The sequence below is a fragment of the Sceloporus undulatus genome, chromosome 9, assembly GCF_019175285.1.
Source record: "Sceloporus undulatus isolate JIND9_A2432 ecotype Alabama chromosome 9, SceUnd_v1.1, whole genome shotgun sequence".
NCBI lineage: Eukaryota > Metazoa > Chordata > Lepidosauria > Squamata > Phrynosomatidae > Sceloporus > Sceloporus undulatus.
In genome coordinates, this window is record NC_056530.1 from 21,805,119 (window position 1) to 21,832,025 (window position 26,907).

General features: G+C 43.7%; 1 protein-coding gene across 2 annotated transcripts in view; it reads right to left on the reverse strand.

The window, feature by feature from the left end:
- Nucleotides 1-201: 201 nt before the first annotated feature.
- Nucleotides 202-26,907, reverse strand: part of NOVA2 (NOVA alternative splicing regulator 2) — a 37,405-nt gene continuing 10,699 nt past the window's right edge. For both annotated transcript variants that reach the window (XM_042439080.1, XM_042439081.1), the window contains exons 2-4: nucleotides 19,329-19,472; nucleotides 7,568-7,734; nucleotides 202-1,299 (exon numbers count right to left, since the gene is read on the reverse strand). In XM_042439080.1, coding sequence (XP_042295014.1) covers nucleotides 283-1,299; nucleotides 7,568-7,734; nucleotides 19,329-19,472 — 1,328 coding nt within the window. In that variant the 3' untranslated portion in view covers nucleotides 202-282. The remainder of the gene's footprint in view (nucleotides 1,300-7,567; nucleotides 7,735-19,328; nucleotides 19,473-26,907) is intronic.

Sequence of the window (26,907 nt, forward strand, 5' to 3'; positions counted from 1 at the left end):
TTCTTAAAAAAGGTTTTTCTATTAAAATCCATCAACTCAAAAAAGAAAAAAAATGTTGCCATATATATATATATATATACACACACACACACATAAACAGATCGCACCATCAGCGAAATAAAGTTCCAGTAGAACAAATGCTGGGCTACTGCCCAGAAAGGGGGGTGCGTGTGTGAGAGATGGACACTGGACAGGGGCTGGTGTTGGGTAGGTTACAATTTTAATGATTAAAGAACTGATTTGAACTCTACTCCTTCCCCCAGCCTTCTCTCCAGCCTTCTCTTAACCCACTTTCTGTGGGTTGGTGGCCCGAACTCCTTGCTCATACGTTACTCGCTGGCTGATAAGATACTGTGCTGCTTGAGTAGCAGCCGGAGTGCCTGTGATGGTGACTTTTCGGTTCCTAGTACCCGGAATAAACTCCCCCTTTTTGGAAATCTGGATGCGGGCGCCCGTCAGCTCTTGGTACTCAACTAACGTCTTGCCGCCTTTCCCCAAAATGGCGCCCACTAGGTTCTCCGGCACAGCAATCTCCACCATATCTTTGGTGCTTTCCACAAGCTTCTCTGTGGCTAAGAAGGAGCTAGCCACCAAAGGAGAGGCTGTCCCCAGGTAGCCATTGGCTGCCCCAGTGGCTGCAGCTAAGGAGCCCAAGGTGAAGGCTCCGACTGCACCAGCTGGAGTGGTGGTACTAGTAGATGCTTCGTTGGCGTAAGAAGCTAGGAGGTTGGCGGCGGCAGCAGCAGCTGGATTTGCACCAGCAGCTACGGCAGCCAGCACCCCGGAGGCGGCCGCGGAGTTGAGGCCAAGCCCCAAAGAACTGGTGTTATATCCATAGCTGGCTAAGGTGTTGAGGGCTGTGCTGATGGCCAAAAGGTCACTGCCAGAGAAACCTGGCAGAGCAGCTGGGAAGGCCCCTACTCCAGCAAGGCTGGTGTGACCCAGGAGGCCAGATGCTGTGGCTGCAGCGGCAGCAGCTGGCAGCACGTCCGTGGAGTTAGCATAGGGTGATCCGGTTGGGTTGGAATTGGCCACTGGACCAGTAATGTTGGCATAGCTAATGTTGAGGCAGCTGCTGCTCTGAGGATCTTCCTGGATCTTCTGGACAATGATGTCAACAGCTTTGTGGATCTGTTCGGGTTCGCCACTGATGGTCACCACCCGTTCCTGAAGATTGATGCCCTCAGGCTTCTGGCTCAGCTGTACCCAGGCTCCGGACTGCTCCATAATGGCCTTTACTGTAGCCCCTCCTTTGCCGATGATCAACCCAGCTGTGCTGTTAGGAACGATCACCTTAGCCTGCATGGAGAGAAATGAGAGAAGTAGTTTATAGTTGCTGTTCTACATCTTTAAATGGCTATCTACTTTTACACCTACAGGTCCTTCAAAATGACTGTGTTGACCTAGACTGTGAGTTTTGCTTGACATCACAGTGAGAAGACTATTAAATCAGAGGAGTAAATGCCATCTAAGAGGAAGTGGAGGAGATGGAGTCGAACTATAACCCATAACTGTAATTTTCCATCCTCTGCAAAATCCTATTATCCTGCCTACTTGTGTTGTGGAAGGGATTGTAGGTTCTTGAAGGCTTTGCTAGTGGAGTGCAAGCTTTGACAGTTTCTACCAAGCTGGTAGAGCTTTCAGTATGGCCATCATGTCAGAGTCCGAAGACCAGTCTAGATAAGTAGGGTGAAAGTCATCAACAAATAATGAATTGTCCACAACAATTACAGGCACAACACAGGTGCAAAAAAGGTCTAATTTGCATCCCAATAAAATCCCAGGAATGCCACATACTCAATTCTTTTCTTTTCTTTTGTTACCCATTACTATACAATGCATCAGACTAGAGCAAATAATAGGATGGAGGAAGCTTTTTCAGCACCACGGAGAGCACCACACGTCTTGCATTCAAGACACTAACCTTCATCTCTACTCAGCTGTGTTTGACCAGACAGCTTGGTTTAGTGGTCTGAGGGTTGGACTAGCAGAGCAAGAGACCAGGGTTCGAATGATCACTCAGGCAAGAAAACCCACTGGGTAACCTTGAGCAAGTCACTCTCCCTCACTCTCAGAGGAAGGCAATGGCAAACCCCTTCTGAAGAAATCTCGCCAAGAGAACCTCATAGTAGGCTCACCTCATGGTACTACCAGTTGAAAATGACTTGCAGACACACAAAACAACCAATGCATCTTGTGTCCAGTGTGTTCAACTCAAACCCAACTGTGAATGAAGGAGGGACACAGCCAACAAGCAGATAGGATTCTTCCAAAACCATCCAAGTTGGGACTGTTCTGGGCTGAAGGTGTTTTGCCAGCATTCTTCTGAATTAGGGTTTCTGTGTTGGGTGGGAGATGAGATTTGGAGTGCATGTCTTCTATCCTCGCCTTGGTGGAAATAACAGCTTTGAAAAGTTAGCTTCAGTTGTTTTAATTTGGTTTTTGTTATTAATAAATTGTTTCTTGTGTTAATTGTTATCGTTTTATACAGGGGGATGGAGCTGAAGGGTTGGGGAGGAATTTAGTTTAGTTATATTTGTATATTAGTGTAAGGTTATGTTTTTTTATATGTCATGTAACTGAGTGGTTTTTAGTATGCTTTTTGTGTTAGAATTAAATTTAAAATATAGATTTAAAAAGTTAGATTTCAGCAAAAACAAGTTAACTCCTCCAAGCTTTGGATACACAAACACACCAACGTTTGAACACAGAAACTTTTCCAAACAGTGCGGAAGGGGGGGAAACCATTCTCCTTGCAGGCAGAGAGCCACATCTGTTCTGTGCTAAGACAGGGTGGAACAAATCAAAATTCTGCTCCAAGAGCTGAATCCTTCAGTTTGCATAATATGTGCAAATGGAGCCTGTTTGCCTGATTTCTCCCCTTTTGCATAGTTGACTCGCTTACTGATGCACAAGGAGAAACTGGGCTAGGACACACTTCCAGCCACTAATAAAATCTTCTACAACAATTCTGGCTTCTGCCATTTCAGTCAGCATTGCTCACCTACTTTTTATAAGCGAAGCAAAATTTTCACAACTCCAAGGACCAGAAACATTATTATTACTATTATTTAGGTACAGTATTTTTAAAAAATTAAAGTGGTAATTCTGATGCATTATGCATTCCAGAGGCAATTCTACCTTTTGTTCCTTTTCTCGTCTGCAGAACTTCTGGCTACACAGCTCTGTTTCTAGCACACTCAGCTTATACCAGGAAAGAGTGTTGACTGGGGAGGAAAATGTGATTAAATGTAATGAGGGGGTGCTTCAAACATGGGGGTGGTTGTTAGAGTAGATCTGCAGCGAGGATCTGAAGCAATTCCTGCGGCTCCTGAGATTTCAGGAGAGATTGGGCCATTTTTTAGGAGCTGTTCAAAGGATAACCGTACAGGAGGATGGGAGCGGGAGGGAAGCAAGAGTGGGCTTTCAGAGAGATGGCTTCAGGGGCTCTGTGATGAAGAAGGAGGGGGCTCCTCAACCCTGCCCACCCCACTGCCTTTATATAACCACCGAGAAAGAGAAAGCCATACAGATTTAGCAAGAAAATGCTCTTATGTAATCAAGTCAGAGGCGCCTCCCGAAATCCATCACCTCGACCAACCCACAGCGATAGTGCTGGATTAGTGGAGAGGGAAAGCAAGAGAGCAGGAGGCAAGAGAAAGTCCTTCCATGCAGGCAGACTAGGTAGGACTGCATCCCACATTTAAGGGCCATGTAATCTGAGAGTCAGCTGTCGCCTCCAAGCCCGCCAACTCTACAAACTCCCAATTTAAATCAAGAAAGATGCCTCTGAGAGGAGCCCAGAGAAGGAAAATGCCTGAAAAAAGTAAGGAAGAGGCCTCAGGTTTACCCACCGCAGCAGGAGTCCATCACAATCTGGGCAGATGTGAGGAATACAAGGAAAGGATAAACCCACATTTGGAGATGGGAAGTAGATTCTTCCAGGGTTGACCTGTGCTTCCAAAATACTCTGAAGCATCACCAGAGCAACGACTGTACTATTTCAATCCCCTTATCCAGCTCTAGAAGACATCTGGGGCTAGTGTTTGTTCCACTGTGTTTCTAAGCAGAGCTAAGAAAACATTCCTTTTGTTAGACTACAACTCTCACAATGCCCCAAGCCAGGGAAAACAGTGGTCATGGGGGAATCTGGGTGTTTGTGGCCCAAAAAAGGAACTTTCCATGCTCTGTTTTTGAAACACAGCACAGAGGTGGGATGATGCATTACCCACTTAGAAAAGGACAAATCTAATAGAATCATATAATCCTAGAGTTGGAAGAGACCCCAAGGGCCACAGAGTCCAAGCCCTTTCTGCTATGTAGGAACTCACAACCAAGGCACTCCTGACAGATGGCCATCCAACCTCTGTTTAAATACCTCCAAAGGAGGAGACTCCATTACATTCCGAGGCAGCGTCTTCCACTGGTCAGAACAACTCTGACCATCAGGAAGTTCTTCCTAATTTTTAGGTGGAATCTCTTTTCCTGTCATTTGCATCCATTGCTCCATGTCCTGTTCTCTGAAGCATCAGAAAACAAGCTTGCTCCATCCTCAATATGGCACCCCTTCAAATATTTAAGAGATGCAGATCCTCTTTGTCTTGGAAACAATCTACTCCTCTCTCCCCAATAAAAATGGGGGTGCCACATAAAATCAGGGACTAGCCCTCCTCGCCTGTATTGGTTGCCAAGGCCAGATAAATATGTTGACACCTTTTCTATCCTGAGAAAGACATATAAAACCAGCTTGCTCACCTTATAAGTATCTTGAGTCACCTGTCCCAATTTGTGTCCCATTTCTGGTTATTTTAGGACTAAAATTAGTCTCTCCTGAAATACATACTCACCTTGCTAGATTTAGGTCACTCATTTGGACAAACACTTCGCCTTTTTTCTTCCCAGACATGACCCCCCCCCCCCCCCCCGTTGTAGGAACCCTGCTTCACAGTTTAGCCTAATCTCACATGTCAAACTATTGGTCTCAGAGCTTAGAGATTTCTATCAGGAGTTTCTTTTTCAGGTGTACTGTGTGTCCAACAACAGGTGCTCTGCCACTGCACTAGAGGCCCATCTCAATTTCTATAAATGCTTTTTAGCTCTTTATGTTTGTGGGTGGAAATGGTCAGTTGCATAGAGACGCTTGCACATTTGGGGGAAATTCGGACTGGGACTAATGCATTTTAGCATTTTTCTTGCAGAAAATCTTGGCTTCCAAAAAGAAAGGAAGGAAGGAAGGAAGGAAGGAAGGAAGGAAGGAAGGAAGGAAGGAAGGCTAGTTTCAATTACTCTGGGGCTTTTCCAACCCAGATTTTGTAACTTTTTCCTCTGTCTTTATCTGTTTGTTCTTAATAGCCATCAAGTCAACTTTGAATTATGGTGACCCTATAAATGAGAGTTCTTCAGGTCTGCCTGTTATTAGGTCTTGCAATCTCTGGGCTTTAGCTTCCTTCATCAAATTAATCAACTTGAAAAGCAGTCTTTCTCTTTTCCTACTGCCTTCTACCTTACCAAGCATTATCATCTTTTCTAATAAATCATGTCTTCTCATGCTCTGTCCAAAGTATGACAGTCTCTGTTTAGTCTTTTTGGCTTCCAGGGAGAGTTTACACTTGAACTCCTCTAAGACCCATTTATTTTTGCTTTTGCCAGGCTGTGGTATCCATAGAACTCTTCTCTAGGACTACATTTCAAATGAGCTGATTTTCTTCTTATCAGCTTTCTTCACTGTCCAGCTTTCACAACCATACACAGAAATGGGAAATAGGATGGTGTGAATTATCCTGACCTTGATATTCAATATCATTACACTGTCTTGTCTAAATCTTTCATAATCACCCTTCCAAGTCTTCTGATTTCTTAACTACAGCCTCTGTACCTGTTCTTAATTGTATTATAAGCTGCTTGAGTCAAAGGTCTGGGATAAAATCAGGATACAAGCCAAACAGACAAACAAACTTCCTATAATCTATGGACATTTTGGAAGAATCTCTGTAGCTTCCCTCCAAAAGGAAAGGCGCCTTTTTAACTGACAGGGGGCAGGAATGCACTTTTCATTCATTTCTCCTCATCCTAGCAGCCATGTAAATTCCTACTCCATACATACTTCCTGACCCCCACTCAAAGGTGGTTCTGCCAAGATCCTTGCTTTCAGCTTCCAACCCATAGCTGGCTTTCTTGTGCGCTGCCATAGTGACGGCACAACCAACAGACAATGAAAAAACCTGCAGGCTGGCCTCTTCGACACACAACAACCTTGAGTGGAGGAAAAGGCACACCCCTCCCTGTTTGGCCATCTTTCCCTTGCAATGGGAAAGCAATGCTCTGGAACAGAAATACCATGCATTGCACACTCCCACCAACATCTTTGCAGACCACTGGCATGTTTATAGATGGCTCAAGGATGACAAAAATATTGCCACATTGATCTTGGTATTTTATGCTGTTAATGTTTTCTATTCTATTGGTTGAGAAGTGACACAATAGCCCCTGTTAAATGTCTGAAGAGAGGTTCTTCTAGAACATGAGGCTAGATCATGAACCAATTGATTCAAATTGCTTGGTAAACTTCCCCAGCATCAAAACCCAAAGTGGGTAACTGAATGTAAAAAGCACAATATGTACATTTTCAAATTCTCATTTGCAAGGACGCCTTTAAAAAAAAGTTTCTGCACTGAACTTCAGGGTGATGGTATTTTTTCTTTATCCCAAACTGACAAACAAAAATAGAAACATAGGATCTTAGAGTAGGGAGGAATTGCAAGGGCCATTTTGTCTAATCCTCTGCCATCCAGATACACACAACTAAATCACTCCTGAGAGATGGCCATCCAACTTATGTTTAAAGACCTCCAAAGAAAGAGACTCCACCACCCTGCAAGGTAGTCCACTCAACTGCTGAATAGCTTCTACCATTAAAAATAACAACGTTTCTTCCTAATGTTTAAGTGGAGTCATTTTTCTTGTAATTTAAATCCATTGGTTTGTGTTCTAGTCTCATGAGTAGCAGAAAAATAATAGGATCCATCTCCCTGTCATGCTGGCTGGAGATTGTGTAAGATGTGGTCCATCGCTTTTCCACACTCTGGACTGGACCAGACTTCTGCAACCAGTTCCCTCCAGATGGTCTATGTTGCTGTTAGTGTGTGCCAGCAAGTTATTTCTGACTTATGGTGACCCTATGGTAAACCTATCATGGGATTTTCTTGGCAACTTCCTTCAGAAGGGGTTTGCCATTGCCATCATCCAAGGCTGAGAGTATGTGACTTGCCCAAGATCACCCATGGGTTTCATGGCTGAGCTCGGATTCGATTCCTGGTGTCCAGAGTCACAGTCCAATGCTCAAACCACTATGCCACACTGGCTCTCATATAATAATCCACATGCTGGCTGTGGACAATGTAGGATTGTAGTGAAGGCACCAGATTGGGAGAGGCTGGACTAAACTGATGTTTGGTCCCATCGGGCAGAGTATCTTCTTTTCTTATAAGGGGCATTCCAAGCTGTATCCTCTCCTAGTAATCCCAAACCCTACACAAGAATGAGCTGCCTCCTTTCGGAGGACATTCACCTGCTTGGCTCGGTCAGGGTTCATGGTTGTCTGGGGCTGGAGGATGTTGACCGACTCAGGCTTCACCACAGACTGAGGGATCTCTCGGACCTTCTCCGCAATGAAGTTGTGAACTGCATTGAGGGCTTCTGCCGTGCCTTGGACGAGGCACACCCGCTCCGTGGTTCCTGTAGGGGCAAAAAAAGGTTGAGGATGTTTAAAGTAGAGTCTGATGGGTCAGGCTTATCCAGAGGGCTTGGTTTCCCTGTATGGAATGAAAGGAGAAAATATCAGGAGGAAGGAATAGAGATAAACATGGAAGCAGAAGGAAATTTTAGAGCAACAGGCTGGGTGCATGAAGCTGGATGGCGGCAAATTCAGGACCGACAAAAAGGAAGTACAGTCGGACCTTTCCATTTGCAGTTCTGACTTTTACAGATTTGATTATTCACATATGTGATTTCTGTGTTGTCTCTAGGAATCTCTAGGTCCTCCAGTGCAAGTCCGCCAAAAGTTGACCATAGAGTTGTGCTGGAGAACCGAGAAGTTCCTAGAGAAAACACTTCTCTGGGCATTTGTAGGTCCTCCAGCATGATTCTACGATCAACCTCTGGCAGATGTTGAGCACAGAGTTGCACTGGAGATTCCTAAAGTGTTCTCTCAAGTAAAAAGAATAGTGGGGTTTTTTATTTGCATTTTTTCCATGTTCACGGGGGTCCTTCACCCTGTAATTCTTACAGCATGTAATCATGATAGTGGCTGTGTAGAACCTCAGGACCAGAGGCAGCACACCTTTTAATGCTATCAAGTAGGAAGGTGGCATTGCATTCATGTCCTCCTTCCCAACAGGGATCCGACTGACCACTGCAAGAAACAATAAGGCATTGGACGAGAGAGGCTTTTGGTCTTATCCAGCATAGTTCTTCTCTTCTTAAATTAAAAATCCACCAATTTTTGATTGATTGGATTTGCAAAGTGGCCAACATGGCTACCCCTGGATGTCTTCTTAAATTAGGAATGGAAGAAGCTGCCTCATGCTCAGAGCTGGGAAGTCTTACATTTCTCGACTACAGCTCCCAGAGGCCCCAGCCAGCAGACCACTCCATGTTGGCTTGGGATTCTGGGTGCTGTAGTCCAAAGGGTAACAATTCCGGGTACTGCTCAAAGTGGGAGCGCTTATTCCAGACTTTTGGTTTGTTTTGGGTTTTTTTAGTGTGCCATCACCTTGCGTCAAACATATATAGGGAATCCTGGGAATTGTAGTACTAATATGTATTATGTTTAATTACAGTACTTTCATAGAATGTATGCCATCGGCAGGTTTATTTTATCTGTGAATTCAAAGGCTTTCATGGCCGGCATCCATAGATTTTTGTGGGTTTTTTGGGGCTATGTGGCCATGCTCTAGAAGAGTTTAATTCCTGTTTCGCCAGCATCTGTGGCTGGCGTCTTCAGAGAATTTCTATTTTAATTGATTGTATGTATAGCTTAATAATAATAATAATAGTTTATTATGGCACCATTGCTCTCTGACAGAGGACTAAATGTCTCACAGAACTAGTATTCAGGATTCCCTTGCACTGAGCCAGGGTGGTTTAAGCGATCTCAAACTGGATTATTTCTGCAGTGTGTTTTGGACTTGTGTGGGAAGAGACACGGAAATGCCTTTTGCAGATGGAGGAGGCAAAGAGGAGGCAATGCTTTCGATTCTCGGAGACTGAAGGCTCCCATTTTCTAGCAACACCCTCTTCTCCTCCTCCTCCTTCTCCTTGGGCCAAGTTCGGCTTCTGCATCTTCTCCTTTTCCTTCCTGCCTTCCTCTCAGCTGCTGCTGCTGCAACAAAGCCCCTCTCTGGCTCCGGGGTTGCCATAGCAACACACAGAGGCCTTCTCCTCCCCATCACTACCACCAGTAGGCCTCAAGGGCCTGCCATCGTCATTGTCATGGCAACCGGCACCCCCTCATCTGCAAAATGGAGGAAGGAGGAGGGGGGATCACCTAGGCAACAAGACAATTCGGGATATGGGGAGAGAGGACCCCCCACACACACTCATGGGGAAGGAGGGTTGGGGGACCCTTCATTGTCCTCTCTCTACTTATGATGGTGGGGTCTATGAGAAACTGGAGTCAGGACAGGTGCAGGGACAGATACCTGAGGCTGCGTAAAAAGAAAGAAACATGGTCTCAATTTTGGAATATTGGTGCACAAGCCACATTGAAAACACTGGCGATGTTGGATTGCCACACTGAAAATACTGGATTGCCACACTGATAACATTGCCAACTTAAGGACTGCCACACTGAAAACTAGAAAGGGCGCTTCTACTTTTAATGTAGAGAGATCTTGTAGCACCATTGAGACTAACTGAAAGAAAGATGTTGGCTGCATGAGCTTTCGTAGACTTGACTTTACTTCCTCAGATGCATTTGGTTAAGTAGACTTAAGCCTACGAAAGCTCATGCTGCCACCGTCTTTCTTCCATGTCTCAAAGGTGCTACAAGATCTCTCTGCAGACTAACATAACTATATCTTTGAATTCTTTTCATAGTTCTGTGTGCACTGTGTGCCTTCGTTCGAAGTAGGTGGCCCTAAGGGGAAGCTATCACTTCCTTAGCAAATTTCTTCAGAAGGGGTTTGCTCTTACCATCCTCTGAGGTTGAGAGAGTGTGATTTGCCCATGGTGGGTTTTCATAGATGCGAACCCTGGTCTCCAGAGTCATAGTCAAATGCTCAAACCACTACACTGGCTCTTTTAATAGTTGTGTATGACAGGATATTGCAGCAAGGTGTTGCTTGTCATGCAGTCAGGTTAGCAAGCCACACATGCTGAAATTCCCTCTTCTACATTACCATGAAGATGATATTTTATTATTATTATTATTGCAGAAGAAATGCAGAAGATGGATTCAACAATGCGCATGCATTCAAAACACATTCAAGGCATGCAAAGTTTTATTCTGGTTTATCCCCAGGTCTATTCACGCAGCCGACAATGTGAATCTTTTAGGAAAACTCACGGGGGGGGGGATGCAAGATCGGTTATCCCGGGTTAAGTGGTGTATTCCCACACATCTAGAACTACGACAAGATGGAAGTTTGTCACATAAAATGTGCAGCCTCTGGGTATAGAGGAATTCTAGCACCGCTCACATAAGATATGATTCATAACAGTGTTGCTAAAGCATGCTTCAAGCATTCTCTCACCAACCCTTAAAACAGCTGTGCAAAGTAAAGTGGGGAGAGTAGTAAAAATACACAAATATTGTAGGATATGTGTGGAGCTGAGATCTATGGATATGCCTCTGGTAAGATTTCCACAGGCTGCAGCCATACTGCGGAAATAATCTAGGTTGACACTGCTTTAAATGCCATGGCTCAATGCTATGGAATTTGTGGGCATTGTAGTTTATTGTGGCACCAGAGCTCTCTGACAGAGAAGGCTAAATGGCTCACAAAACTGCAGTTCCCAGAATTCTACAGCACTGAGCCATGGCAGTCAGACTAGGACTGGACAGATCCTGATTCAAATCCCTTACTGACATAAAGCTCAGGAGGTAACCTTAGACCAGCCCTGATCTTATAACCTGGGTTATTGTGAGGATAAAATGGATGGGGCAGGAAGGTACACTGAGTGCCCTGAGTAACAGTAAAAGTTGCCACCTAGCATTTCCATGGAGTATTATATCCCCTTCCCATTAAATATCATCCCTGAAATACTGCAACAGAGCCCTTCCTCCTTATATGATGCTCTCCAGATGTCTTGGCCACAGCTCCCATCATTCCCTTGTCTGAGGCTGATGGGGGCTGTGGTCCAAATGGAGCAAGTTGCACCAAAAATTATATAGCCAGCAATGATTTGTACCGCAATGCACATTATGAAGATGGCTGCTGCAGTAACACTACACAACAGACCAAAACAGTGAGCAGTCAGAACAACCATGTCCACCCTTATAGCTATAACAGGATGACTAAACAGGAGTTAAAATTACTATTAATATCCATACCTGATGAAGAAGCTTGTGAGTTTTGAAAGCTTGTGTAATTTATTTTCCTCCTTTGGGTTGACCTTTAAAAAGTATCATTGTAATGTGTTTCTCGGAAGTAGCTGTAACACATACACACCCCAAAACAAACCTGGATGCTGACACCATAAACAGGTGTCATCTGTGTATATACTACTAATATTACAGTCACACCAATATAAGGCACCAGAACTTACATTCAGTACCTCCCTAAACCATTGTTCAAAGTAGAAGCCGCCATTTAAACAAACCAGCAGATTTTGTAAAGCAACTCACTAGCCACACCAGCCACCCAGCTTGCCCACACTTGGGACACCATAGTATAACAGATTCTGGAGACAGAAAGGGGCTGCAAGGGCTATTTTGTCTAATCCCTGCCATGCAGGAATACACAACTAAAGCACTCCTCAAAAATGGCCATCCAGCCTCTGTTTAAAGACCTACAAAGAGAGAGGGCACTACCTTTTAAGTCAGTTTATGCCACTGCCAAAAAGCTCTTATAGTAAAGTAGTTCTTCCTAATGATTAGGTGGGATCTTTTTTCTTGCAATTTGAATCCACTGGTTTGGGTTCTAGTCTCTAGAGCAGTAGGAAACAAGCTCACTCCTTCTTCTAGATGATATCCCTTCCAAAATGTAAAGATCGCTATTATGTTACTTCTTGGGAGCCATTCAAATGATGTTGTTTTTAGTGCAACTATGCAAACAATCTCACTGATGCATTCCGGCTTTATTGTCCACGCTATTTTTTAAAGCGGAACTGCACCTAGGTGCATCTCTGTGAGTTCTGTTGCTCACAGATGCCAAAACTGTGAATAAAGATGGTGTGATGACTGGTCCTTCAGTCATCTGGGAACTTCTTCTGAACCATAAGGGGTTAATCTGGGAGGAGGAACATGCTAATGAGAGATGACATCACATGCTAATGAGCTGTGACATCATAGCTGATGTAAGGTCTAACTGACAATGCGCATGTTTTTAAACATGTTGAAGGTATGCAGAGTTTTATCCCAGATTATCCTGGGCCTATTCGCATCAGTTATTCACACAGCCGACAATGTGAATCTTTTAGGAAAACTCCGGGGAAATACTCGCAATTATCTCAGTTTAAGTGGTTTTTTTGGCAGCTTCCCCCCTCAAACTGAATCAGATGCATTCGAAATGCATGTGAATAACAAAGATTCAACCCAGATTCTACTGGGATTATTTTCACCATCTGAATAACCCCCTCAGTCATCTTTTTCCTAAACTAAATAACCTAAGTAGTTTTTTTATGAGACTTGGTTTCCGGACTTTTGATCATCTTCGTTGCCCTTCTCTGGATATGTTCCAGTTCCTTTTGAACTGTGGTGTTCAGAAGTGGACACAGTATTCCAAACGAGATCTTCCCAATATATTCAAGCAATAGTCAATAATCATCAATAATCCATCCAGCCACAAAGGCCTATAGTATGTTCAAAGACTATTTAACCTTAATTAGTATCCTTAAGCCCCGTCCTTTGCACAAAGCAAGGGTTACATAATACAAGCTGTTGACTCCTGTTTCCACTAGTCACCTGGCGGCGTACCTCCTTGGCATATCCTGTCTGCCCTTTTTATGCAGCTGTTCACTGCCAGCTGGACTGTCGTCCATCGAGAGCTGACTTCCAGAACAACCTCGAACTATCAGATAAGCCAAAGGGAGCCTCCAAGTTCAGAGGCAGTCTATTTCAGAGCAAGCCTTGGAAAAGTTGGTTTGTTTAGACAGCAACCAGACTATCCCATGTTTATGCTGGCTGAAAGATTCTGGGATATGCAGTCAATAATAATAATAATGATGATGATGATGCTGATGCTGTAGCCTTTTCAGTCTCTCCCTGATGCTAGAGACAGATCAACATAGGAAGGTTTCCTTATGTCCTTATGCTTTGTTTGTGATCTTTGTTGGAGGCATCCGACTGGCCACCGTTGGATACAGGATGCTAGGCAAAATGGTCTATCCAGCGGGGGCTCTTCTCATACTCTTATGTAGCACCCCATGGGTGCTATGAAGCTTACAGAGCAGCCAAGTCTTTTTGGAGGGTGCCTTGTGTATGTGTTTCATTTTTGCAGCAGTCAACATCCAGCACCTCCAGGGATTTGTCTCTCTGACCACAGAATAAAAAAGTCAAGGGATCCATCACCTCCCTGCATGCCCTCCCCTGGCCACTACTACTAACAATCCCTTCACTTTCCCAGGAACAAAAACACCCCCCACCAAAAATTACTCAGCCCTGGAAAAATAGGAAAGGGTGCGGAGGGACCTGGTGCATTCCAGGGTCTGGAAAAACAAGGGGAAAGGAGGCTTCCAAGCTGGCAAAGCAGAGAAGGCTCATTGGTGTTCCCTCTAGGTAACCCAGATGCCTTCTGGCCTTCCTGGATAAATTGGCTAGGTGGAGTAAATTGGAAGTAAGGTGTTTGGTTTGTCAGAGGCCCAATACTGGTTGCTATTGTGTTTGTAGCCTGGCGGCCAGGCCTTTAACAGCTGTTTGGCAACCAGAAAAATTCAACGCTCTTTGCTTTTTCCCAGCATGTAGGTGCAACACTAGGGACAGAGTTTGCTCTCAGACGGTTGCCCTGTGACCTGGTTGGCAAACAGGGACAACCCAATTGAGAGCACTAAGGGTTTTCTGTTAATGTTGCTGCAATTCACTGAAATGGCCAGGTTTAGATGTGCAAGAAATTGCAGCATCTGCACAGCCATTCCAAATCACAGAGTTAGAAGGGATAGTAAGGCCCATTTAGTTCAACCTAGCACAAAATAGGAATACACAACTAGGGGTGCATTTACACTGTAGAAGTAATGCAGTTTGGCGTCACTTTATCTGCCATGGCTCTATCTTACACAATCCTGGGATGGTAGTTTTGTGAGACACCAGCACTCTTTAGCAGACTAAGCTAAATATTCTGTAAAACTGCAAATCCCAGGATTCCGTGGTAGGCTGGAGCTACAGTGCTTAAATTAATTAAACATTAAAAAAAACAAACTGCATGACTTTTACAGTGTTGATGCACACTAGAGCACTCCTGAGAGCTGCCCATTCAACTTGTTTAAAGCCCTCCAAAGAAGAGGAGTCCGCCACCTCCTAAGGTCCAAGAGCTCTTACAGTCAAGAAGTTCTTTCTAATCTTGTTCTGTTTATCAACATTATGAGTTTTTAGTTATATATGTCAAGAAGTATTTTAAACGCCTTTATCTTTTTAGCTATATTTTATTTTTTTATGCAACCTGTTTCAGTATTGTAATAATTTAATTCTGTTTTAATGTAACATTTTCCTATGTTTTTAATTGTAATGTTTGTGATCTTGTAAGCTGCTCTGAGTCCCAGTTTTGGGGAAAAGTCGGAATATAAATAGATAGATAGATAGATAGATAGAACAACAACAACAACTTGGAAGCGTTACAGCTGGAGACTACAACTTGCAAAATCGCCCAGCTAATAAGTTTGCTATTCCTAGCTCCAAGAAAGTACTGGGTGCTGTGCAAAGCATAGGGCTGACAATGCCCTACAATAGTGGTTCACAAAAACTGGTCCTCCAGACATTTAGGACTTCCACCTCTAGACGCCTCAGTCAGTCTGGCCAATGCTCAGAGATTTTGGGAGTTGGAGTCCAAACCTTCTAAAAAACAAAAGGTGGTGAGCCACTGGCCTAGAGAGATAGCAAACAGCTATGGAGCCTTTCTGATACAAGACTGGATGCTGGATTTGGGTGTGGAAGAGAAAAATTCAAATTCGTCATCACAGTCCTCATTCTCCATCCTGCCCACTGCGCAGAGATGTGTTGGAGGGTTATGTTTGTTGTCGTCGTCGATAGAACAAAGTTTGCCTGTATTTAAAAGTAAAGATATCTATAGAAAATTGCTACTTATTCATGTAAATCACTTCTGTAATTCTAGGAACCAGGGTGCGTTAAGAATTGCCTCTAGGCAATCATGTGTTTGTAAAATGGAAGACAGTTGCATCACCCCATATTCCTTTTCAAACTGTTGGTATACCCCAAGTGGCTTTATACACTTTAAAAAAAGGATTTTTAAAAAGAAAAAGAAAATACCCTGCTTGAGCTGAATGCTTTTATTTGAAAAGAAAAGTCGCTGCATGGAAAGCACCTGATCCAGCTTGAGGCCACACACCCATTTCCCGTCCAAACAATTTCCAGCCTCGGATGCTGGGAGTACAAACTGGTTCAGGCCTCTCCACGGCAGCTCTTCCTTAAAAATAAAAGTGGCCAAAATTCCTTTAAAAATACATGTATTTCATGCAACCCGTTGTTTGTCTCTTATGCAGCTGGGGATACATGTTCTGGTTTACTTGCTTGTGGACTAGAAACATGCCAGATCTAGGTAGATCTGGAATAAAAGCCATCTGGCATTCTCCAAGCATGAATGTATATGTGACTTTTAATTTTCCATACCATTCCCCAGATGGAAAACCTGAGCATACATAGCCAAGCAGTATCACAATGTGGTCAAGGCAGGGAAAAAGGTACTAATGAGGAATGAATGGGGTTGCAGCAGTTTGCTTTTGCCTGAGTGTATTGGAAAGGACAAGACTTCACCCCTCCTCCCTTGTTCCCCCTGCTGAGTTAACTGAATTCAAAGTAGTTTTGCATACTGAACTCAATGTTTAGTCAAAGGCTTTCACGGCCAGCATCCATCGTTTTTTGTGGGTTTTTTGGGCTTTGTGGCTGTATTTTGGAAGAATTTATTCCTATACATTGTTCCTCAACAGGGCCACTTGGCCTGAATTGAAGTGAGTTATAGACCAAGAGGGTATGTGGGAGGAAGAGAGAGAAAGTGGGATGCTTTTAAAGCAGCTGAAAATGTCGCACAACAAAGGATGAATTGGGACCGTCCCTGTAAAATCAGGACAGTTGGAGGATATGGTTTTCCGACAGGCAGCCCTGTCGATTTTCACTCTGATTTTTCCACAGTGCATCAGCAATGACACACACAGGGCTCTTCCATTCCTACTTCCTCTCCCCTTTGATGTGGCATCTTCTTCCAGACCCTTCTAAAATGTATTTCTAAGCATCTCAGGGCCACATGTACACCCCTGCAACAAGAGATCCCTCTGCCTGCGACCTCTAATTTAAGAAGATCCTTCCTGCTGGGTATTTCGTTCTTTTTCCTGCTCTACTTTGAAGACAAGGAGTTCAGAGGGGAGGTTCAGGACTCCCAAATCTGGAAAAGGGGCAACGCACTCGGACTGGCTGGAGCAGTTATTCTATCTAGCCTGCAACCTTCTGGCCACCTTATCAGAAAGAGTGTTTCCTGCCATTCAATCCATTTCCCTAGCTGGCCAGCCCAGCCAGGCTGCATTTCCTGTTTCCTTTCCTTACACTCCAACCCCCTCCAAATCCAGCCAAAGTTTGCAGTTGTAGAACTGAAGTATTGTTATGCTCTCACTGCCTTCTGCGTGCAAATCCTGGAGCGCAATGACATACCTTCCAATATTTCAAAGACAAAAATGGGGACACGAGTGGCCAAGCTGCATCCAAGTGTGGTGCAGATGGCAAAGGTTATTCATGAGGATGAACACAGAAGCTATTTGGGCCACATGACCGTTAAAGGGACAGGAGCCCTCTCCAGTTTGCATTATGGCAACCCTGATGTTTATAAAGATCTCTTTCATTCTCACATAGATATACACTGCCCACTGTCCAATTGGAAGGGAGTAGTAGCAGTAATATAGAGCCAGTCTAGTGGTTTGAGCTTTGGACTACAACTCCAAATCCAAGGCCAAACAGGGTTTGAATCTTGGCTCAGCCATGCAAATCTACTGTGTGACCTTGGGCAAGTCACAGTCTCTCAGCCTCAGGGGATGGCCATGGCAAACCTCCGCTGAACAACTCTTGCCCAGAAACCCCCATGATAGGTTCGCCTTAGGGCTGCCTTAGGGTCGATGTAAATCAGAAACGACTTAGAAGCACATACAACAAAGGTAGCAGTAACGTTGCCATTAATTCATGCAGAACACAAGGATGCATTGTGTGTATATGTGTATATGTGTGTGTGTCTTAAACCCCTGCATCTCAGTCTCCATCTAAAGAAAAGGGCTCCATTAGAAATGCATTTGCATCCTACCCGCCAAACCCCATAAGCAATACAAAGGGTTTCCTTTCCCTTGGAAGAGAGGGGGAGGGAAGCAAAGGGAAGGGGGGGTCCTTTCCCGGAAGCCACAAACAAACAGGGCACCTGCTCCCTGTTGCCATGGCAACCAGATCCAGGCCTATTTCTCCCTCTCTGCCCCCTCCCCTCCATCCCTCTCCATCCTTTTGCACTGGTGAGGATTTGCAGTCTCCCAGCCCATAATCCCGCAATCAAGACCAGAGGATGTGGAGGGAAAGCGGCTTAGCCAGGGCTGTCCCATCGGGGCTTTGTCTGCCCTTCAATCACAGCCCGGATTAGCGGGAATGAGAGGGCAAGCGGGTCTCGGCCATGCTAGCCCCACAGGCTGTGAGCTCAGCTCATGGGTTTGGCTCGAGGATATTTGCCAGGACAGCCCGTGGGGTGGTATAGTGGTGTAAGCATTGACTACAACTCTGGAGACCTGGGTTCGAATCCCTGCTTGACCATGGAAACCCACTGGGTGACCTTGAGCAAGGCACACTCTCTCCCAGCCTCAAAGGAAGGAAAGGGCGAACCCCTTCAGAACAAATCTTGCCAAGTGAGGGGTTCACGCTATCTTTGTGTGCGTGCCTTCAAGGCAGCATCCACACTGGAAAAATAATGCAGTGTGACGCCGCTTTAACTGCCATGGCTCAATGCTATGGGATTCTGGGAATTGTAGTTCATTGTGGTGCCAGAGCTCTCTGAGGGAGAAGGCTCACAAAAATGCACTTTCCAGAATTCTATAGCACTGAGCCATGGCAGTTAAAACAGTGTCAAACTGCAGCCCGAGTGGTCTCTTGAGTTATGATGACCCACACAAATGTCAAAGGGTTTTCCTAGACCAGGAATACTTAAGAGGTGGTTTTGACAGTTCCTTCCTCTGAAATAGAGGCGGCAGCACTTAGGATTAATTGCTGGTCTCCCAAGTATGAACCAGGTTTAGGGAAATGATTGGAAGCCACACAACAACAACCACTTTTGCTAAATCTTAAAGGATTGGCTTTTTCAAGACCAGAATATCAAAACTCCCTAGACTAGCTGTCAGCAAACTTCTGGAAATTCAGTTCCCAAAATCTTACTTCTCTGAAACTCTGCAGTTTCTAGTTTTTATTTTAAGGATCTTCTCATATCTTCCAACAGATAAAAAGCAGGACACATGTGGCCAAATAACATTAGAGTGTGCTTAAGATAGTAAAAGTTATTAATCAGCTAGGAGAGGATGCAATAATGTGCTTTTGCCTTAGTTTACTGGGGAGGACAAGACTTCACTCTCTGTCCTCCTCTCTCACCTTCTGAATTAACTGAGTGCAAACTACTTTTGCACTATGAACTCAGTTTGCACCAACTGAAGGAAGCTGAGACTGAAAGAAGAATGTGGGAGAAGGAGAGAGAAATTGGGACATTTTAAAAGCAGCTGAAAAAGTGGGACAACAGAAGACATATAGGAACTGTTGGCAAGTATGTACTTGGATGACAGCCATCACATGAGGTACAGTTAGGTATGAACAAGCCTCTCTGTTTCCAATTTTGGAGAGTCTTCAAGGAAAAGGAGAGTTTGTGCAAATATAAAAGTTTCCCCTACTTTTCAGTTTATCATCTGAAAAATGAACCTTTCTAACTGCTCACTCTCACCTGGATAAAAGTCCTTGGATTTGGAGAGCTTGATGGTGGCTCCAGTTTCCTTCTGCAACTGGACAATGGTTTGGCCTCCTTTGCCGATGATGGATCCAGCAGCATAGCTGGGAATCAGGACCTTAAGGAAGTACTCACCGTCCTCTGCAAGACAGGGAAGAGAAACAGATCTCATGAATGAGACATCATCCAAATCCTAGGCCAAGCAAAAGCCATTTCACACAACCATCACAGACTATGCTGCACTCAGCTGGAAGAAAAACCATTGTGTGCCAACTTCCAGATGCACCAAATCAATAAGAATCTGATGGTTTCTGCAAAATTCAGCCCAAATCAGCAACAGAATGGCTCAAAAAAAATTAGCAGGAAGATGCAGCTGGAATCAAGAAAAGGTGGCATTTCCTTCCATGGTTGCAATTGGCAAAGTACTTTGCTCTTTTATAGATAATACATTCCCAAACAAAAAAAATCGTATCAAGCCACACTGCAATTCCTTGGCTCCTACAGGGCCCTAGATCCACACAAACCACCCAAACTGGGCTCCTATGCCCTCACCCACACATTCAGGTTTCTAGAACTCATGATCAGTAGTAATACATCTATCATCACATCATTCATGCACCTTCCAAAAAGGCCAGCGTTCCTGAACAAGAGTGCATTTATGTTCAGGGCCGGGTATATAGTGCAATTCCACTACAGAAGCAGAGAAATTTAGCACCCTGAAATTGTCAATTTATAGTCAACGGCAAGTTTCTAGCCCTCGAGGCTGTAGATGGCTCCAAATCTTAGAAGGTAAAGAAAGGGAGGAAGAATTAATCCTCCAGAAATTTCTTCCCTTGCCTAAATCTAGTGGGATTAGTACCACTGGCGTTTTTAAAGTCTGCACAGAATTTGTATGAATTTTTGTACACAATCTGTCCTACAATAGTTGCTTTTCCAACTGATCTCCTCTAATGTAATATAGTTTTGTACATTATTTCCACAAATATGCACATTTTGTATGTGTTTTTTTAAACACAGGACCAGCACTGCAACATCCAGGAAAGTGTGAGTATCAGAATAACACACTATTCTATCACAATGGTAAAATTGAAATTTTGCACTACATAACTTTAAACATATTATTGTTGCTGTTTATTAATTTAGAGAGGAAAAAACTTGTCCTTCCAACCATAGGAACTCTCCAACATTTCACAGATGAAAAAACACGACACATGTGGCAAAGAAACCTCAGAGTGTGGTCAAGATGACAAAAAGTATTAACATAGAAGATCACACAAGGTAGGAGAGGCTGCAGCAGTTTGCTTTTGCCTGAGGCTACTGGAAAGGGCCCGACTCTTCTCCTCTTCCCTCTACTGAGATAAGTGAGTGCCAACTACTTTTGCACTTTGAATTCCATTTGTAAGCTGTGGATAAAGGGCACAGTGGGAAGAAACTGGGACTTTGTAAAAGCAGCTAATAAATAAGGACAACAAAGGTTTAATGGGGACTGCGTCTCTCAAATCACAATAGCTGGAGAGTTTGGAAACCATGCCTCATTCATTCACATGCTCTCAGCCTCAGGGGAAAGCAATGGCAAACTTCCTCTGAACAAGTCTTGCCAAGAAAACCCTGCAATAGGTTCACCTTAGGGTGGCCATAAGTCGGAAATGACTTGAAGGCACACCACAGCAGAAGGCACTACTCCATCCATTGCATCATCCAGGCACAGAGCCCTTGCAACAAAATGCCTACAGTTCCCATTTCCCTTTCCTTACCCCTGCTGCTTTAGGACCCCTGAGGACCAGCCCCACTGTTCCCCATTGCACAGACATGTGCTTTTAAGGCTGCTGTGCTTTATTTGCGCATGCCTAGCATAATAAGGGAAGAAGGGTTGCTGGGAATTTAGGGTCCAGCAGTTATTTCTAGCTGGTTGTTGAGATGCTCCTGAGGTTGCCACTCCGGAGCAGACTGGCTTCACCGCAATTTAATAAATGCTGCCATAAGCTATTGCTGAAACCCCAGACTACTCAGAATAAGAGCTTTTCCTGATTATAATTTTTTAAAAAGAAGCACACATGCACACCCACACACTGCTACAATTCTTTACAGGAGAGGCATGCCAGAGGAAATGATAAAAGCTCACTCACCTGGCCGCCTCAATCGCTCTCCTTTAAACATTTATTTTTAGACTGAGTTTTGAACTGATTCGGTTAGCCTCAGCAAGTCCCCTGGGTCTCCAAAATGGCAGGCATTTGGAGATGCTCTCTCTCTCTCTCTCTCTGTCACACACACACACACACTCATATCAGAGTGTAATGAATCTCCATGTGTAAAAAGAACAGAGGTGGACTGTTAAATGCTGTAACTCCATCCTATGGCATCCTAGGATTTGTAGTTTTGCAAGGTCTTTAGCCTTCTATGCCAAAGAGTGCCGGTGCTTCACCAAACTACACATCCCACGGATTCTTTAGCATGGAACCCTGGCCATCCAAGTGGTGTCAAACTGCATTATTTCTCCAGTGTAGACTCCCAGAGAGCCCTTGGAACAACAAACCACAAGGGATGGTAACTACTTCTACATCTTGCTTCCAGAGTGCCTTACTCATGGAAGCAGAATGCTAGCTTAAAAATTAGCATCCAAAGGACTGGATCCAAAACCATCACCTTTCCTCAGGGTTGCCAGATCAGGACTAGCCCAAGTCCAAGCAACGTTTATTGTTAAATGCCTCCAAGTCAATTTCAAGTTTTACCAACCCTATAAATGAGAGCCCTCCAAGTCACCCTATTCTCAGACAAACAGTATCCACAGAACGCTTCTCCAGCATCACATTTCAAATGCATTGATCCCCCCCATCAGCTTTCTTCGTTCTCCAGCTTTCACAACCATACATAGAACTGGACTGGCCAGTGATAGAAAAATAACATTTTATTTTGTAATCAGTTCTAACAAGGAACAGCCCCTCGCCTTTATATGACAGCGCCTATTTTTATCTGGCCCCTGGATGGGTTGTTGCTCTTGCATAGAGCTTACCTGAGATACAGACCTGACCTACTTATGCTTTCAGGCCCACGCTGGGGAAGATGCTCATGCCAGGACTGGTGAGGCACCTTGTGCTAAGCGATCTGGACCTGCTGTAGTGTCCAGATTGCAAAGGTCCCCCAGGGTACAAAATCAAAGAGACCTTGGTCGACAAAAACAGATCTCTGCTCCCTCTCCAAAGATCTCTGTCTCTTTGCCACATCGAAAGAATTCTAAGAGATGGATGGATAGCAAGGCACATAGCTTGTGGGGTGTGTGTGTGTGCATGACTTCATGCATCTGTGCATGAATCTCTAACATACCTTACACATCTCATTCCCTCCACTGGAGCAGCTATTGCTCCTTTGCCATCACCTTGGTACCTGAAGTTGAAAATGTAAATGGCACCCCTAAATACAGTCAGCCCTCTGTATCCACAAATTCAAAAATCCATGGCTTGAAAGTATTTTAAAAATATATGAATGCCAATAAGCAAACCTGGATTTTGGCATTTTGTTTATAAGGGACACCATTTCACTGTATTTAATGGGTTTTGAGCATTCATGGATTTTGGGATCCATGGGGGATCCTGGAACCAGCGGATACCAAGGGCTAACCATACTCTCCAACTATCCCAATCTGACTGGGACAATCCTCCCCTGTTCCACTTTTTCAGTAGCTTTTAAAGTGCTCCAGTTTCTCTCTCTTCAGTCTCCCTTTCCTCCTTCTGTCTCAGTTTACTTCGTTTTCTGCAAACCGAGTTCAAAGTGCAAAAGTAGTTTGCACACACAGCAGGAGGGGAGGAGGTTGGTCAAGGCATCCATTATATACCAAGAAGTGTTTGGATTCCCAGCTGGGCCATGAAACCCACTTGGTGACCTTGGGCAAGTCACATACTCTCAGCCTCAGGGGAAGGCCATGGCAAACCTCTTCTAAACGAATCTTGCCAAGAAAGCCCAATGCTAGGGTTGATTTAAGGTTGCCATCAGAAATTACTTGAAGGCACACAACAACAAAAGTGCTTGGAAAAGTTACTCTTTTGATCTCACAAAATAGTAGTAGTAGTAGTAGTAGTAAAATAATAAAAGAAACCCAGCCTGGCCATTAGATTCTGGAAGTTGCAGTCCAAAATCAACCCCTAAAACCATGCTGACCTCTGATACCGAGAAACATCAGGAAGCTTGTAAAGGCTATGAACTTTTGTGTTTAGCATATTTAATGCAGTTGTTTAATAAATGATACATGATAACGGAAGCTGTATTTATGTCTGCACTAAGTGAATCGCTCTCTGATATGCTTGGGATGCTATATTCTTTTTTTTTAATAATATTTTTATTAAACATTTTAAAGGCATTTAAAAAACAAAACACAATACAAAACAATTATTAAACATTTATTTAGGTTACATCTACATCTTCTTCCCTTACACCAGAATTTGGGTTACCCACAGTTGGGATATGTCCACCTTTCCACACTATACTTTTAAATGGATTTTGATGCTAGTTTAACTCCTCTGGGTCTCAGCTAAAGAATCTCAACAACTAGGGTCCTGTATAGCTAGGGAATTCTTGAGAAATGTCCTACAGCTTTCATGCAAGAATAATTCCCAGATTGCTTTGAGTATTTCCTTCATCACTTCCTTGCACATAATGCTCTGAAGTTACAAGGCAAGCTCAGTTACTTTCTATAGCTGAAGCTGAAGCCATAAGACACAAATCTATTATTATGGTGGGCCCTTGCTATCCACTAGGGTTTGGTTCCAGGACCTCCCATGGATACCAAAATCCATGGATGGTCAAGTCCCATAATATACAATGGTATAGTAAAATGGTGCCCCTTATATAAAATGGCAAAATCATGGTTCACTTTGGGAATTTATTTATTCAAATATTTCCAAGCCATGGTAACTGAATCTGTGGCTAAGGAGGGAATCATTGTATTTAATGGACTTTGCTCCTGTTAGGTTGGCATCATCATGGTGCAGGGAAAATCAGTGACCTTACTAAAAGGAAAATGGAGGGATGCTGTCAACGTCCTCCATTTTTGGCGCATCTCTGTCTTCCATTTGGTCCCAACGCCTTGGCAAGCTTCCTGTCATAATTTCTCTAAGCTGGAGGATCTTCTGCCCAAATCCACTTAAAAGAATTCCCTCTTGGGTGGATTAAACCAGTTAAGTCATTAGAAGGCTGCGATGGAGTCCAAGCTGATCAGCAATGTGCAACCTGCTCTCCCTCTTTCCCATCTCTCTGCCCTTGGCTCCATTCACTCTCATGGCCTCTTTCCATTCAGAGAGAGTCATTTCCCTACCTATAGCAGCCCCTGTCCATGGTTCAAACCAAGTACAGACATGAAGGCCATCCCTGCATCCCTTGCTCAAAGAGGTATACTGCTCCTGAACATGGGAGGTTTATAACTATCATGGTTAAAAGCCAGTGGCCTCTCTGTATTTGTTTTATCTATGACTATCTTCTTTTACAATATCTCACAAACAGCTCCCAAATATCTTCCCTCTCTGTGATTATCTTATCTTTTAAGTACATAGTCTATCCAGTTGCATTATGTCTAATGTTCTCAGTAGCCAGTCACCTATGGAAGGTATCTCTTGAGTTCTTCCATTGTCTTGCAAATACCATTCTTGCCATAGTTATCATATATAGGATTATTTCCAGATGTTTTCTACATTCTTTTTCCTTTATTATATTTAATAAAAATAGTTCTGGTTCCATTTTTGTGTTTATCTTCAATATATCTTGTGCTGTTTCCTATGTTAGATCTTCCTGAGATGGGGCTTACAATGCAAACCCTCCACCTGTCCTGGTTTGGCAGAGACAGTCCCAATTAATCCTTTGCCATACACATTTCCAGTTGCTTTAAAAATGTCTCAATGCTTTTCCCCACTGTCTTTAGCTTCCTTCAGTTGCAAATGGCAGAACCTTGCCCTTTCCAAAAGCAAACTGCTGCAACCTCTCCCGACTTGGGTGCTCTTCCTCATTAAAAACCTTTGCCACTTTGGCCACACTCTGATGCTCCTCGGCCACACATGTACCACTTTTCATCTATGGCATTGCCTTCCTTCTTCTGCTTTTAACCTGCCTTTAGAACGCAAGTCTTTATGAATCAGAAGCTCAGAATACCTGACCCAGTTTTATCAGCCTGGGACAGGGAAAAACCAGGCTGATCACAGGGAGGGACTAAAAGCTAGTATTTTTAGCAGAAAGCTAATACTTTTCACAAGTATGGGGCTGAAGCCTGATGTAGGCTCAAATTAAAGAGACGTTGTGTTCAAGACTGTAGCTTTGGATCGTTTTTGGACTGCTAGGGTTCCCAAGACAGCTCCCATCACTTTTAAGGACGTAAGTATCAACAAGCTCAGGTCTGTCCAGAAGAACCTTATAAAACCCATTTTGCTGCTGTTGCTGTGTGCCTTGAAGTTGCTTTTGACTTATGGCGACCCTAAGGCAAACCTGTTGTAGGGTTTTCTTGGTAAGTTTCATCAGAGGGGTTTTTCCATTGCCTTCCTCTGAGGCTGAGAGTGTGTGATGCACCCAAGGTCACCCAGTGGGTTTCCATGGCCAAGTCAGGATTCGAACCCTGATCTCCAAGTGTCCTAGTCCAACGCTCAAACCAGTATGCAATGCAGACCCTCAAAACTCATTTTACAGATGGCAGCCAATAATACCAGGTCAAGGTTGTGAATACGCACACAAGTATTATTAGTAGTATTAGTATTTGTATCCGACTCTTTTCCCAGAATGAGGAAAAGTGGCTCACAATATTAAAAGTACAATTAAAAACATAGAAAAGTGGTACAGATATTCTCCCAGGAATTGGAAAGAAGAGGTACAAAATAACAAGTAACTTATAATTGGTTTTTTAAATCCAATAATACAAGTTTTATATTCTATTTTCTAGAATGTATGCCACTTGCAGGTCCATTTTATTTTATTCTATTTTATGTACAGTGCTGTGTAAACTTACAGCGCATTATAAATAAAGTTTAATGATAATCATAATACTATATTATATCACAGCTGTAACTTAGCAAGGGATCATTTCATTCCCCTTCCTTTGTAACCTAATTTTAAGATATTGTTGTGTTTCTGGGTTGTGGTCTCACTAAATGTTGGAGGAGGAATATCACATGGTTCAAGACGTGGTTTGTGCGATGCACAGAGCATGGAAGGGTTCCTTTTTCTTTCTCACTGGCCATGCTGGCAAGGGGGAATTTGGGAATTGTGTATTCCATAAAAAGTACCTTTGTCAGGTTCAGTGAATTGTGCGGCTTCCTTATGATGTATTGCAGCTGTCAAAGTGACAAGAAGATGGATTGTGGATCAGAAGGAAGCATGCTTTGTAGCACAGGTCAGCAGCTTGTAGCATTCAGAGGTCTTTGCAACTAAAACGTAACCAGCTACCTTTGATGATGAAAAGTCCAGAAACAAGTTACTTGTTTAAAATTGTAACTGCAACACTAATCCTGCTGTTGGGAGAAAATTCAGAGACATAGCTGTGTTAATTTGGAATATCAGTGTGCAAAAGGATCTTGTAGAACCTTTGAGACTAACTGTGCAAAAGAAA